Genomic DNA, 15,650 nt, shown 5'->3' with positions numbered 1-15,650 from the left:
CAGCTCGATTTGTGATAAATATAGGAACATATCATATCCGGTTCAAACGAAGTAAATAATATCTAGTTAGTTATATTGTAAGGATATTTTTACCCCCTTAAATGAAATGGAACCGATCTTAATTTATAAATATACGTTTTTATTTATTTATATAATAAAAGAATATGCATTTAAGAGTGTGAGAATGAAATTGTGTATATATAACATTTATCATATGGTAAGTCTCTTATTTTATTTCAATCAATTATGAATCTAAGATAAAGTCGATCTCTTTCAAGTTTCAACCCAATAACAATCTAATCATTGGGTTTGATTATGTCTATATAGATCCTAACTAAAATTTAAATTAAAAATTTTGTTATTAACATCGCAATCATGTTAGTTCAATATTATTTTTATTTAATTCATCACATTTATAATATGTTTTCTCTAAGTTTAATTTTTGACATGACTCATAAATTTGATCCGAATTCAATACAAGAGTAGTAGGTTGAGTTAAGACCTACATAATCTTTTACTCATATCTTAATGTGATCTGGACTCGACATTTGAACTCGAATAATTAAGTGATGATGGCAAAAGGATAAACTTACCATATAAAGAAGGTCTTCTAATCATTTGATCTACAATCTGATATGCATCTGCAAGCACTATTGTGAGCCCACGAAGCTCCTTATTCAGCCTTCTCGCCATAGCCTTCAACTTGCCATTAAATTCCAAAGCCACATTGTTGTATTCCTCATTGCAGCCATGATGTCCCATTATATTTGTGAGTCTCTCCAGTGGCAAACACCCCATTGGAGGAACCCCAGTGAGGGATAGTTTCCGAGCTCCAAGGGCATAAAGCTCCCTAATGAAATTTCCAGAAAGGCCAACCAGAAAATCCTGATACTGTTTGATGGTGAATTGAGACTGCCGGGTTGGGAATATGTAGTAGTTTTCTAGGAAGTCGTTTGTTCCTAAGCTCATCAAATATATAGACTCACTCAAAATTTCATTAGCCTTTTCATTCCCAAGGTAAGCTCTCAATTTGTTTTGGTAATCCTTGTAGTATTCCAATTCCTTCCACATTGGTATCACATTCTGCAGCAAAATAAATTATCAAAAGTTGAAAATGGATATTAGTTTCTCATGCATGCTAATTAAGCTTTTAAGATAACTAATCATGAATCTTAAGAATATTAATGGGAAACCGATCTCCTATCCCTAAACTACCACGGCCTTTTCAATATCCTTCAAATTTCAAAAATTTACAATGTGGGTATCCGATCTATCGACCCCTTGATCAATCACTCCCTCCCTCCTCTATTATGATTTTTCATTAAGAGAAATGGTGCTCATACTCACACTCTCACATTCTCTGATGTACCACTAAAAATCACCGTTAGTTTTTAAATAAATATAATAGTAATTTTTAGTGCTAGAGAGTGTACACTTAAAAGTGTGAGTGTGTAACATTTCTCTTTTGTTAACCACTAATGGAAGAAGCAAAAATGACCAAAATATTCCATTTATAAATGGAAAATGCTATGTGTTCTTTTGATGTTTTTTTTAATGTTTTTCTAGTATTAGGTGTATATTATTTTCTAAAAATCAAGTGAAAGAAATAAGGGTCGACATTTTCTTTTTCATTTTTTTAAAATATAACATTCATCTCCGACCAGGAAAACACCTTGTATTCCTGTTTATAAAATAAACAAAATGACAGAAGGGACTTTGCAGACAATGTCATAAAGATGTGTAACAATAATAGAGTGATTTAAGTTTGACGAAAAGACAAAAATCATGGTTTGAAACTTACTAATACAGCAGAAGTTGCATTGTCATAGCCTGTGCCTGCAGAAGCAAAGCAAACTCCAGTGGCAAAATCTGCTATAGTGTAGGCAGGATCCAAGTAGGCAGGTATTAATGGTTTGAGCCCATAAGCCTCAGAAATGAAGTCCGGCGGAACGCGGCCGTTGCAGAACCGTCCAGTGGCGCGGCCGCCGGGAAAATTACGCCCATAAGGCTTGAAATTGCTCTTGAGAAGAGTCGGAATGGCGTTGTTGTTTCCTGCATCCACAGATGAGTCTCCAAACACTATGATTGCTGGAACTTTACTTGTGGTTAAAGGGACTAGTAGCAGAAACTGAGCTACCAAGAGCCATGGAATGTATATCATGTATGCCATTCTCATCACCATCACTTTTTTTTGTCTCAGGATACTCAGATTGGATGCATGCAATGGGGGCTCCTGACAAAGTCATATAAAGGTGGGAGAAGAAATGAATTCGTTGGTTTTTGTGGGGAACTGGTTTGTTGAGAGTTTTAATGGCAACTGTCAATTGCTTACGTACTCGGTCGGTTAGCCACCACGAGGCTCAATACAAGGGGACTAGGGTCTCATGCAACACAATTTTTATGGCTAGGCATTTTAAATAATGCCAGCTGTTTAATTAGTTGAACCACCCGGACCACAACAGATAAAATTTTCCTTCAAAATTTGTTCGGAGAAATCTTCTAATTTAATTTATAAAAATGCTATGTATTTATTTTATTTATTTATATTTTTTGATATGTCCATATAAGAGAGGGGATGGGAGATTCGAACTAATGACTTCCGTTTCATGAAGTGTGACTCCCAGCTGATTGAGCTACCCCTTGGGGACGTATCTATTTTTTTTTTTTTTAATAACATGTGAGATGCATATGATTTTTTTTTTTAATAAAATTTATTTTAACTTTGTCTTTACTATTAAAAAAGTATGTGTTTTTCATGTGTTTAAAGGACACATGTCATTAGAGAACTCAATTTGGAGAAAGCTTTGTTTGACCAGAACTACCCACCTCACAATCTTTTGTTTTTTGTTTTTGTTCGCACTTTTGGCACGATATGAATCCTTCACTTAAAATAAACGGCCAAGAAAAAATGTGTTGTACCGTTCTTTTTTATTTTTTATTTTATGAATTTTCATTGAACTAGTAACCTCCACTTCATGAGACGTAGTCTCCAATCAATTGAGTTACCATTTAGAAATAATATATGTTGTACCATGCAATACCTAGAAATTAAATCCTCATTCAATTTGGAGAAAGCTCTGTTGGACCAGAACTATCCCACGTCACATTCTTTTGTTTTTTTGTTTTCATTATTGGCACGATATCAACCTTTCATTTAAAATGAACGGTCCAGAAAAAATATGTATTGAACCGTTCAATACCTAAAATCTAAATCCCCAGTAATGCTCAGAAAACTCTACCTTCGTGAAATTACTATAGGGATGTAAAAGATATAAAGGAGAGCCGTTGGTGTCTCAATGGGTAGGTTCACAAGCAATTGAAGATTTAACTATTGTACGGACTTCCTATGAAGTATGTCGTGGGAAAAAAATTGACTTGGGTTTGAGAGATTTTCTTCTTAAAATATTTATCATAGGGGTATGATTGTAATTAAGACTTATTCCAAAATCTCTTGTACCTCTTTCTTCATTCTATGCTTTTACTACTTTTCTACACATTTTATTTTTATTACAAATTGGGAAAGTTTATTTGATTTACAATTAGAGCCTTTTTGGGTGTGCGTTTGAGAGATCTAAAAGTGCGTTTAACACTTAAAGAGTCCGTTTGAAGAAAAAAGTACCTGTTTGGTAAAAAAAAAAAAAAAACTAAAAGCTCTTTTAGGAGTTCAAAAAACTTAAAAATGGTCACAACCCACTTTTGACAAAAACTTAAAAATGAAGCTTTTGACTTAAAAGTTCTATTTCTCAAACACAATTCCAAACATGCTCTTAGTTTCTTATGATATCAAAATGAACTCAGAGGTCCTTAAGATTTGTCAAAAAAATAAAAAATAATCCCTACAGTCAAATTTTGGCTACTGATTATATTTAACAAATTTCATTACTGTGACACTGGTTTAAATAGAACATATATCATAATTTTATTGGTTCTTATGTATAAGTGTCACACTACCAGAATCTATTAAGTCAGTAGACAGAATTTGACTATTAGGAAACAAATAAACTACATTGACTGATTTTGTATTTTTTTCTTACAAATTTCTACAACTATAATCATTTATGAATCGATGATACTAAGCTGTAACAAAATAAGATCCAGGACCAGATGTAACGTAGGACGAACTTACTGAATGATTTTTAATATTTTCACTTAGAAATTGTTGCTCCACCCACTGATGGGTTATAGAGCAATATTGTTATATATATATATATAAGCCATCTTTCAACAAGTTCAGGTAGTAGTTGTATATATGTTCAGAGTTTTAAACTAGGTATAAATTAAGGTGGAAGCAACGGGTCAACTGGGGAAATAAGAAGAATGTTTAATGGTCGTTTGCCGACAACTTTCAGTTGGAATATGATGGTGTCGAGATAGAAATATATGGCAAAAATATAAAAATTCAACTGTTTGAGAGGGAGAGAGAGAGATGCAAGGTCTAGCATTTAAGGGAGAAGGGCAATTCGATTCTTCAATTCGGGCTTCTTACCAAGGGAAAAGGAAACTTTGAAAGAGAAGGATCCTCAGTATTTCAAAAATATAGAGAATTTTATTTGGGTCAAAAGAAAGGCAAAACTTTAATATTGACATGTTCCTCTCAATTTCAAAAAAATCGTATTCCAACTTTGACGGATTCATATTCTTAGAATATTGTAGAGGGAATATATATGAACAGTTCATTTAAATCTTGAGTCTTGACAGCAATGCTAAAAGTGTGTGTTTTTTTCTATTATAAATTAAATTAATTTTTTTTAAAAAAAAATAAAAACTAAAAAAAAATGGTGAGTTTAGTGATTGTTCTTGTGGAGCGGCTGATCCCGCCAAAAGAGTAATTCGGGGGTGACCGAATAAGGAGGTGGTTCTTATCAGCTTAACCTTTTGGGATGACAAGTTATTTAACATGATATCAGAGCCAAAGGTTCTGAGATCGAACCTTGATTCCGTCAATTCGCTTCCATTTAAATTAAATATTTTACATGTTGAGTTTCACCTATTAAAAGGGAGTTTAAGCTTACACGTGAGGGGGATTGTTAAATTAACGATTAAATGATTAAATTTACATTTTCATATCAGGTTAAGCTTGTGGGACAAGTGATAATTTAACATCTACGAAATTTGAATAATCTAAATCTCATATAATTAGGCTGTTCAAGCAGCCTCACAAAGAAGGGTCTTATAAGACCCATTCGCTTGAACTGCTTTCTAATAGAGAAAGTGACTTGACCTGATTCTTATTCATGAATTTTGTTTGATTGAGATTCTATGCAATTAAGCTAGCTATCTTAGCAGCCCTACAAAGATCAGCCCAGCCCTTATTTGTGGGCTAAGGATCACTTACAATTTTAGATTATAAAATTATGTGAATTAAGGTCATTCTTTATATCGAAAGGATTAAAAAATGTGACATATTATTGAGACAGTTAAAAAGAATGTTCATCTCAAAAGGCTTCTTCGATCTTAATTCACTTTTGAAGAGACCCTCTGGAGCTGTAAGGTTTCTAGTTATATATTCCATCATGATCAAGTTGTTTCTCAAGTCCAAAAGGAGTTTTCCTCCTATAAAAGTCAAAGCCAAATTTTGGCTAACAAGTCAAGTTTGCAGTCTATTGTAGTTTCAGCTATGGCTCAAGCTCAATGCAAAGAAGACATTAAAGATCTTTGTAGAGAGAGAGTTATTGCTACAGGCAGAGCATTTGGAAGAAAAAGCTTCTCCAGCTTCTTCTTCCTCTTCTACAGCAAGCCAATTAGTAATATACATCTGGCCCTTTCAATCTAGTTGTTGAGTGTTACAACTTTAATGGTAATAAAATCCTTATAATTTAAGCATAATCAAGATAATTTGTTATTGCCCAAAAAGTGCCTTCTTAAAGTAGGATCTAGCTAGAGGTTGTATGGACCCGTTGAGTTGAACTATCTGAATACTTGTCTGGGCAGAATAGAATCCAAATATCCTCTCACACAAAACTGTTTATTTCCCACTTAATAAAATTAGTGATTAATGTCACCCAAGACATTAATATTGTCATGACATTTATCTGTAGTTGATGGGTTTCTCCTTTATGGGCGAAAGAATTAGGTTTAGCATGTCTTTCTTCCTTTAGTTGACAAGCTTTATCTTCGTAACCCCACCAATAACATCAAGCCCATTGAGTTGAACTGTCTGAATACTTGGCTGGGCAGAATAGAATCCAAATATCCTCTTACATAAACCTGTTTATTTCCCACTTAATAAAATTAGTGATATGATTAATGTCACCCCAAGACATTAATATTGCCATGACATTTATCTGTAGTTGATGGGTTTCTCCTTTATGGGCGAAAGAATTAGGTTTAGCATGTCTTTCTTCCTTTAGTTGACAAGCTTTATCTTCGTAACCCCACCAATAACATCAAACCGAACTTCTGTATGTGGATATTCATGGTGCCATGAAAACTATTGAAAGATCTTTATTTGATGGTAACTGCCTAAAAGAAAATGAAGTGAGAGGTGCACGATTGCCGATCCACGTCAAGAGACAATATTGGAGGATCACAGAAACTTAAAGAGCACACAAAGTTAGGTCAAAAATCAAAATGATATTATAATATTAATATAAATGATTAAGTTAAATGTTTTTATATAAGTGTAAGTCTTTAAAATAAGTAGTAATTTAACATGATATCAAAACAAAAGTTTTGAATTAAATTCAGACTCCACGTTCCCGTTCATTTCACTTAAATATATCTCGTATTAAACTTCATCCCACACATGAAGATGAATGTTAAAATATGAATTTAAATAATTAAATTAAACGTTTTTTATAAGCTTAAACTTTTGAGATGAATACGGATTTAACAACAATGATATAACATAGCTCACCAGAGACATTTCTATTTTTCTATCACTAGTACCATATAACCTTTTGATTTACGATGATACTATAAATAAGGCTCGAGTCCAATTAACACAAATGTTTCTCACTAGAAATGATAAAATAAAAAAAATAAATAAATAAAGCACTATTCTACAATCACATACCCATTAGATGACATTTAATATAAAAGAAAAATGACAATCCTGAAATAAAATAAGAGTTTCTTCTATTTTAACACTTTCTTTTCTATTTTACCAATAAATTTACTAACTTAAGCATTGAAAGTTCCTCTACCGGCGCCAATCCAATGATTTTCTTCTTGTCTTACACGTGATCCATCGTCCAGCTGATCTAAAAAAAAATTGCTTTTGCAATTTCAATCCCAAATAGTTCTAAAGGCCTCATGTTTTGGGAGCTCATTCTTTTGTCAACTAAACCCGTATGAGGTTTTTAATGCAATGATAAGGTTTCTGTTAGTTTTATTATTGCTTGATTGAAGAAATGTCAAAATGTTTCAATTCAAAGTCAATTTATAAGTTCTAACTTCATGTATAGACTTAAATATCTTTCATTACAAGCTAATTCCACAATTTATATATTTACATCAAGTCTCTTAATTGAAAGAAAGCAAAAGTATTACTAAATAATAAGGGTACGTTTGGCATACAAAATGATCATTCCTTTATTGATAGGAATGACTATTACTGTCCTCAAGTGATAGCTCAATTGACTCGGGACCACGTCTCATGAAGCGGAGGCCTCCGGTTCAAACTCCTTGCTCTTGTGTAGATATATCAAAAAAAAAAAAAAAATGACTATTACTGAAAATACAATAAGTTATAATGAAATGATCGTTCATATTCTTTAATTTAGCGACAATGCATCCTAAAATACCAAGGATTTATAAATAGTAATAATAAAAAAACTTCAAAACATTCTTTGGTGGCCAATGGTTTGAGTTTTTTTTTTTTTAAATAAATTTTAGGTTTGCTAAATAAATAAAAAATGATAGATTTTTGGAAAACCCATTATGTTCTTCAAACCCATTATGTTTTTCACAGAATAGTTATTCCTCTAAGTTTTTAGAAGAATGATTATTGCTCAATTTAGAGGAATAGTCTGCCATTCTCAAGCATAGTGAGCAACCAAACAAATGGTCTAATCCATATACCAAACATGCCGGAAGATTATTAACAAAAATCTCATAAGATAAATCTCCTCCTCACACTAATCATATATAGATTACAAAAGGTAAGCCCAACCCACCTAAGACTCTAATTGAGTAGAATGTTCTCAATTTCAAGTGAAATGAAGGGGATCCATTTTATGAGCTGGATTAAATTTTATAAGTTTATTAGTGGATATATTACACATCATTTTAAATTTTAAATTACCTAATACGAGGTACACCGTTAAATTAAAGAAATGTAATATAAACCATGAAATGGATTCTCTTGAGCCTACTATAATAGAGGCCCAATTTGTCCGTTAACATGATGCCCCAACAGTTATACCAATATCGGCCCACTTGGTTTAGGGTCAACCTTAAGTTGGCCCATATCTCTGAAAAATAAGTTTTTCAAACGACACCGTTCAGCCAAAAACTTGGTTTTATGTAGCCCCAGCCCCTGCTGAACTTTCTTCTTGGTGCCAAAACTGTACTAAATTTACGAAACCCCTTCGCTCTCCACAGCTCATAGAGCTTTGTCTTCAACTGTAAGTTCTTTGCGTTCTCTTTGGTAAAGCTAAATATATTTTTTTGATCCAAAATGGAATGATTTCATCTTCCTTTCGCTTGGTATACCTAACTTTGTATGTTTTATATATGAATGCTGGTTTTTTTTTTTTTTGGATGAATTTTGCTAGTATTTTAACTGCTCAAGTTACTTTCTTCATAAAAAAACATTTCTTTTTCCTTCTGGGTTTTTGTTGTTGCTCTCTTGGGTTCTAAAAGTTTTATCTTTTGTGTTCTGTGTTTGAGTCTTGCACCTATAGTCCTTAAATTTAGAGCTACGAGAGGAACAAAGAAAAAGGAAAAAAAATATAATCTTTAAAGCTATCCCTGATAAATTTCTCATGGCACTTGTTTGTTACTTTAATTGTTTGAACTCATTTTTAAGTATACTAATAGCAAAAATTTGTAATGGGTATGAGACGGCTTATGTATTTGTTGTGTTGGTTGTTAACAATAATGCTTAATGGTCTTTGTATGTAATTCACACATAGTATGACAGGTTGGCAATTAGCTTACTTTTTAGATTTGATTAATCTTAATTTTTTTAAAATAATAAATTGTGGGTAGATTACTCTTTAACATCCACTACAATAAAATGTTGTGCATTTAGAAAGACCACAACGCTAGAAACTTCGAATATTGTGAGAGGACAGAGATAGAGATAGAGTTAAAAGCCATTATATTCAAAACTCTTTATGTTTGGATATGCTTACAATTGTTCTCTTTTTTCTAATGTCTTAGAGTTTCTTGATTTGTGTTTTTCTTCTATTTCTTGATTCGGTGTTTCTCTTGTATACTCCTCCCCATATACTTGAGTCATGCCCCTATGTCCCCTTTTATGAGATTGAATTACTTATAAAAGAAATAACATATACTAGAATAAAATGTAGATTACATTTTTATAGTTCTTTTTATACTCCTCCCCGTATACTTGAGTCATGCCCCTATGTCCCTTTTTATGAGATTGAATTACTTATAAAAGAAATAACATATTCTAGAATAAAATGTAGATTACATTTTTATAGTTCTTTTTTGGTGATATAAATACTTTTTCACTTTTTCTCATGGTGTGAAGTTTGTTAACATAAACGCTTCTTTTGTGGGTACAATGCTCAGGATATTTTGGAAATGTTGTTCAGAACAATATGGAAGTTGAACAGTGGGAATAATGTGGGCCTCTTGAGGCTGCCGAGAAGATATATATCAGTTTCAGGCAGAGCTGTGATAGATATGGCCACGAAAGCTGGGGAACTGAGGGTCTTCATTGTTGCTGGAGAGGTTTCTGGGGATACCATTGGTTCTCGGCTCATGGCATCTTTAAAGAATCTATGTCCAGTTCCTATCCGTTTTTCTGGTGTTGGAGGGTAAGCTATTACTTTCCCAGCTTTTTCATCGGATGTAGTTCTTCTGAAGAATTTTCTTTCATATATAGCTATATTTTTCATGTCCTAACTCTGAAACATTTTCTTTGGTGTATAGAATTTAATTTGTTTATGTTATTTGTAAAATCTTTCGCATGAAAAAAAGGAAAAAAAATTATGTGGATGACATATGCATAAGAGAAATGCTAATTTTCCATCTCTCATCCTTCTCCATCCATATTTTTTCAAATTCACCATTGGATCCATAGGACCCATGTGGGTCCTACAAATCCAATGGTGAATTTGAAAAAGAGATGGATGAGAGATGATGGGAGATGGAGGAATAGCATGTCTCTATGCATAATATAAGTCATAAGAACTACTGATTTAGCATTTAAACTTGGAATGAATTTTGACAAATCACCTTCTTCAGCTTGTTGGCAGTATAGATGTGAAATTAAATATAAACTTCTAGGTATGAACTCATTGTGAATTGTCATTTCTTTCCTTACTTTATGAATTCCATTTGTGATATTACGCAGCTGTGTCTGTTCAGGTCCATGATGTCCAGGCAAGGGTTAAAATCTTTATTTCCTATGGAGGATATTGCTGTAATGGGGATATGGGAGTTGTTGCCTCATCTGAATAAAATCAGAGTGAGTAATGAGCCACAAAGTAGCTTACATAAACCTGTATATATGTGGTCTTTTTTGCTGAAATATTTATCTTGTAGTGTGAAGGAAAGCACTTGTGCGAGAATGCAATATTATCTAGCCTAGATTTTAATACTGAAACTTGAAAATGTCAGTTGAAGCTGAAGGAAACAATAGAGGCTGCTTTTCTGTTTCAACCCCATGTTGTTGTAACAGTGGACTCGAAGGGTTTTTCATTTCGTCTCCTAAAGCAGTTAAAGGGTAATATGAACCAGCTTCTTTAACTCATGTTCATTATTTGCAAGCTGCTTATATCAAAAGTATGGTGTAGGAAAATTGGGGGATCCTTTTTGCAGCTAATTACAGTCAGCAAGGGTTGGATGGTCCAGTACACTTCCATTATGTAGCACCGTCATTCTGGGCATGGAAAGGGGGTGAAGCAAGACTCAAAGGCCTAGCTGAATTTGTGGATCAAGTATTCTGCATACTTCCAAACGAGGAAGAAGTTTGCAAATCAAATGGCATGGCTGCGACCTTCGTGGGCCACCCCATTCTGGAAGATCTTTTGGAATTGAATTTGGTATGAATTCATATTTTGATTCTGGGGTGAATATACTGGTTAGCTCTTTAATTGAGTTCACTTATTGGAGGAGTCAGATATATTTGTTGTTTTTTAATCTCTTTGTTGAAAGGGGTACCAAAAAAGTTTAATAGCATTCTTAGTGCTAATGCTATTCAAATTGACTTCATATATAGTTGATTCAGTTCTTATGCATCAGAGTGACTTTGTGTTTAGGTAAAGGATACCTCACCACATGAGTGGAAGGTAGAACGCGATTGTGAAGATTTCCGAAGTAAAAATGCAATACCTACAGGTAAAGTTAATATAGTGAAGTTCTATTAGCTGAGTGGTTCTTATATTTCTATTGAATAGGTTGTATTTTGTTATCCATCTCATGGTAATTTACTACATTATACTATAGATTACACCAGTCTCAGGTAGGTTTTAGAAGGGAGGTTGATGGAGATGAATAGAGTGGAACTCTTACGTGTATTTAGCATACTATGATTTCTTTTACCGTACCTTCTTGAGGATGCACCTTTACTTTCTTCCACATCAGGTGTCTATGTGACAGACATTTTTACTAAATTGCAAGTTGTAAGGCTCGCATTATCTCCATATAGACTATTTTGAGAAGTTCCTCATTCTTGAACTATTGTGGCTGATGTCATATGTATGTGTTTGGGTTTTTGTGCGCTCACTTATGTGTATTATTTTTTCACATTGAAATCCATACCACCACATTGTATTAAGGCTTCATTTAATTTACTCTTAACAGGAGCCACAGTCATTAGCTTGCTTCCTGGAAGCAGATTACAGGAGGTCAGGCAAATGCTTTCCATCTTTGCAAACACTCTGGAATTGTTGAAAGTCTTGGTTCCTGAGTTGATGGCAGTCATCCATGTTGCTCCAAATCAGCATGTAGAGAAGTACATCACTGGAATTGTTCATAAGTGGCCTGTGCCTGCTCTATTACTTCCAGGGGGATTACCACACCTGAAATATGATGCATTCAGTGTAAGTCCTCTTCTCCTCTCTGTCTAATAATCGTTTATAATATTCAGCTTGTAAAAATTGTATAGCTGAAGCAGAATAAGAGATCGTTGGATCCTGATTTGTTACTATCTTGTGATTGCAGACAAATCAATTATTTATTTTATTAGAATAAAAATGAAAAGGCGCAGATAGCGTATGTTCATCATGATCTAGCCGAAGTATCTCCAAAAAAGTTTTATCTATTAAATCCTATTGATGCATATTGTTTATGCCATTTTTGTTTCTTAATCTATGAATAGAATTTGAAATATTAATAATTTTCCTTGAGACCTGGTGTTTGGTGTGTCAAATATAGGTTCTTTATGTCTTAGACCTGGCAGTATTAAATTTGACATCTAGCTGGTTGTGGGTCTGGATACTTGAGTTGCAGCTAAAAACAAAATATCTTATTATATTACCTGGATTAGATAGACTTGACTGAGATAAGATTTCAATTCTTGGTGAACAAAATACTCTTATTGATTTAAATTGAACTCCTTGCAGGCGAGTAGGGTTGCATTATGTGCTTCTGGTACGGTTGCTTTGGAGTTGCAGCTTGCTCGATTGCCTTGTGTTGTTGCTTATCGAGCCCATTTCCTAACTCAATGGATTATTCGTTACAAAGCAAAGATATCACATATCTCACTCCCCAATATTCTCTTGGATTCAGCTATCATTCCTGAAGCTCTCTTTCAAGCATGCACACCTACAAAGCTTGCCTCAATGCTCATGTACGATTCTTTTCTTGCTATTGTATGATTGGAATTATTGGACTTATAGAAGTGCAAAGCTTTTTGAATTTTTAGACCTTGTAAACTTTAAGAACTTGTTTGGGATTAGGTTTGAGAAATAGAGTTTTTAAGTAAAAAAACGTTTTTTTGGCCATTTTTAGAAATTTTTGCTAAAAGTGCATTTTGACTATTTTTAGGCTTTTTAAGCCCTTAAAAGCGCTTTCAATTTTTTTACCAAACAGAACTTTTTTTAAACGGATTTTTTGAGTGTTAAATGCACTTTTAAACTCCTCAAACGCACACCCAAACAGGCCTTAAGATTTTAGACACTATACAACGTGGTTGTCTCTCTTGTATACATTTTGTGTACAAGAATCGTACCAGTTTTTCTTTTTCATAAAATTATTACTTACAAAAAAGAAGAAGCTGCTGTTGAATCTGAAATACAGACTGGACCATGTTATTGTTTATTCTCAGAAGTTGTGTACAACTCCAAAGTCATGATTCAATGCAGGGAATTGATGCACAATGAAGGCCTACGAGAAGAACAGATCGTTGCTGCTGAAAAGGTCATGAGACTTCTATATCCTTCAGAGAGAATTACAAACAACCTGTCACAGCAGGATTCAAGATTGAGGTTTCCTGATTTCACACCAAGTATGGTTGCAGCATCCACCATATTATACTATGTGAAGCCCTGATGGCTGATTATCATCTATTTAGTGAAGAATATTGCTTCAAGCCTTAATATCATCTTGCCATCTTGGTAATAAAATCTTATTGGCTTTGAAGATCGAAGTGGGCGAGTTTCATTAGCTTCCTTTTGTTGTGGACAAACAGACCTCAATGTTATGTGTCTTGTCTTAATATCAATTCTTCAAATTTAAAATTCATGTGTTTGTAAGGCAATATTATTTGTATATGATTATTTATTTTCCCATTTGAGGTCATAAATATAGGATTTTTTTTTCATTTTCCTTTTAGTTTTATTTTTATATTTAGTATTTCTTTATTCGCGTCCTATCAATTAGGGTTGACAATTATTTACTCGAACTTAACGTGAAATTAGCAAGTTAAGATTGAAGGGTTAATTAAATGGGTCAAATTGTAGTTAATCTATATAGTCAGCCTTATACTTCAATATGACCCGAACTCGACACACGACATTTAAGATTGATAATTTTTGACATAATCTATTAATTTGACATCAACCTAGCAAGAAAATTAATGGGTTGGAGTTTAGAGGTTTGATCCGTTTAATTAATTAGGTCGAGTTAGAGTTGACTTACATATCATTATAATCATGTTCGACAACTCAAAAATAACATGTGAACAAAAATTGCTATCCTAATGATAATTTAGCTTGGCATTACATTTTAATGGGTTTTTTTTTTTTTCAAAAAAAAAAATTAAATTAAAAAGGGTAGGCCGAGGAGACCAATTGTGGCTATTCTACTTGGGTGTGACCATAGTAGCACCTACCTGCTGGGAGCCGCAAATGAGAGGCTTGGACAGTGAGAATTGTTGGCCCTCTCTCAAGTCCGACTGTGCCGTAGGTTGACTCAGTCGCACCAGAGTATCAATGAGAATCCAAGGCGGCTAATATTAATCAAGCATATGTGGAAATTCTCCATTGCGGAGAGTCGAACCCTCGCTGATGGTTACATTTTAATGGTTGGGCACCATAAACATGTCCCACATGTCAGTTTAAGGTGTTCTAAAAACCATGTTTTCCATGGTGGACAGTTACCCTTCCAACTAACTTCCTACTGCTGTGCCTTAAGAATAGCTCAACTCAAGCAATACTTCTGTAAGGCCACAAACACGGATCCTTAAAATAGTAAACAACACTCTTTAAACCCCAACTCCTTAATCTCCCTTCCAAATCACACATTCACAGGGAAGTCTGGTGCTAGCACAATCATCCACCAATGGCTATATCCAGAGGAGTGGTTCTTCTTGGCTTGATGACACTCTTAGTTTGCTTACTCTTGATCAAAGTTTCTGAGGCTGATGACTCTGCTGAGTATCCCCCTATCCATGCAGTCAAACACGATGATAGCAAATGTGAAGGTATCCACCACGAGAAAGGCGACCACTGCCGGAAAGAGGAGGAGGAGGAGGAGGAGGTGGTGGATGATGACGTGGATGATTCTTACAAGGTTGTCAACAGGATGGCACTCTCTTACCATGAAGCTGGCTCGGTTAACCCATTTTATGATTCATCAGACACCGAGTTACTCGACAATCGTGTGGTTGTATTGGGACACTAAGCCTCATAATTACTCTACCAAATGTCTTCCACATTTTTTTTTTATATTAATCTGTCTCTGATTGTGATCAGATATTGTTACTCGGGCACCGGCCTCTTGTATGATATGCTTGATCGATTTGTTAAATCATTCGTTGTTCAAAAAGTTTAAGCTGATAAGAAATTATTAGCTTAATCATTTAATTTAATTCTAACACTCTCTCTCATATGTGAGTTAGAACTTAGATTATTGTTTTGATATCATGATCACTATTTTGTTTTAAAAGCTTAAGTTGAAAGGAAATAATTTAATAATTTAGTTAATATTTTAACATTCCTTCTCACATGCTTTGATATCATGATTACCACATATTCTAAGCTTAATTTGAAAGGAAATAATTTATTCATTTAGTTAATATTCTAACGGTTCTTAAATGTGAGACTAGAAAACATGTGAAATATTTTAATTGA

General features: G+C 33.8%; 3 protein-coding genes across 4 annotated transcripts in view; 2 read left to right on the top strand and 1 right to left on the bottom strand.

The window, feature by feature from the left end:
* LOC132181515 (GDSL esterase/lipase At2g42990-like) overlaps positions 1-2,263 on the bottom strand; it is a 3,698-nt gene extending 1,435 nt beyond the window's left edge. Inside the window, exons 1-2 of the mRNA XM_059594766.1 lie at positions 1,802-2,263; positions 594-1,083 (exon numbers count right to left, since the gene is read on the bottom strand). Of these exons, the coding sequence (XP_059450749.1) occupies positions 594-1,083; positions 1,802-2,182 (871 nt within the window). The 5' untranslated portion in view covers positions 2,183-2,263. The remainder of the gene's footprint in view (positions 1-593; positions 1,084-1,801) is intronic.
* Positions 2,264-8,502: 6,239 nt separating this feature from the next.
* LOC132181191 (probable lipid-A-disaccharide synthase, mitochondrial) lies at positions 8,503-13,900 on the top strand. Of its 2 annotated transcripts, none has more exons than XM_059594303.1 (9): positions 8,503-8,567; positions 9,703-9,950; positions 10,504-10,603; positions 10,756-10,861; positions 10,957-11,180; positions 11,397-11,475; positions 11,941-12,179; positions 12,702-12,928; positions 13,443-13,900. In XM_059594303.1, the coding sequence occupies exons 2-9, from the start codon at positions 9,715-9,717 to the stop codon at positions 13,627-13,629; spliced, it is 1,398 nt and encodes a 465-aa protein (XP_059450286.1). In that variant the 5' UTR covers positions 8,503-8,567; positions 9,703-9,714; the 3' UTR covers positions 13,630-13,900. The 2 variants fall into 2 exon arrangements, with proteins under 2 accessions (XP_059450286.1, XP_059450287.1); XM_059594304.1 differs by having other exon boundaries at positions 13,406-13,552.
* Positions 13,901-14,758: 858 nt separating this feature from the next.
* LOC132180289 (uncharacterized) lies at positions 14,759-15,336 on the top strand. Its single transcript, XM_059593056.1, has one exon. It carries the CDS (start codon positions 14,860-14,862, stop codon positions 15,199-15,201), a length of 342 nt encoding a protein of 113 aa, XP_059449039.1. The 5' UTR covers positions 14,759-14,859; the 3' UTR covers positions 15,202-15,336.
* Positions 15,337-15,650: the final 314 nt, after the last annotated feature.

This window comes from Corylus avellana, chromosome ca5 (genome assembly GCF_901000735.1).
Source record: "Corylus avellana chromosome ca5, CavTom2PMs-1.0".
Taxonomy (NCBI): Eukaryota; Viridiplantae; Streptophyta; class Magnoliopsida; order Fagales; family Betulaceae; genus Corylus; species Corylus avellana.
Note: the sequence above shows the minus strand (reverse complement) of the source record. Positions and strands in the feature narration are given on the sequence as shown.

What these genes read in the sequence shown, in the direction of transcription:
- LOC132181191 (XM_059594303.1), top strand. Translation starts at nt 9,715, where the DNA reads ATGTTGTTCAGAACAATATGGAAGTTGAACAGTGGGAATAATGTGGGC. An exon ending in TGAAATATGATGCATTCAGT is followed by an intron (nt 12,180 to 12,701) that starts GTAAGTCCTCTT and finishes AACTCCTTGCAG; the next exon opens with GCGAGTAGGGTTGCATTATG. An exon ending in AAGCTTGCCTCAATGCTCAT is followed by an intron (nt 12,929 to 13,442) that starts GTACGATTCTTT and finishes GATTCAATGCAG; the next exon opens with GGAATTGATGCACAATGAAG.
- LOC132180289 (XM_059593056.1), top strand. Translation starts at nt 14,860, where the DNA reads ATGGCTATATCCAGAGGAGTGGTTCTTCTTGGCTTGATGACACTCTTA.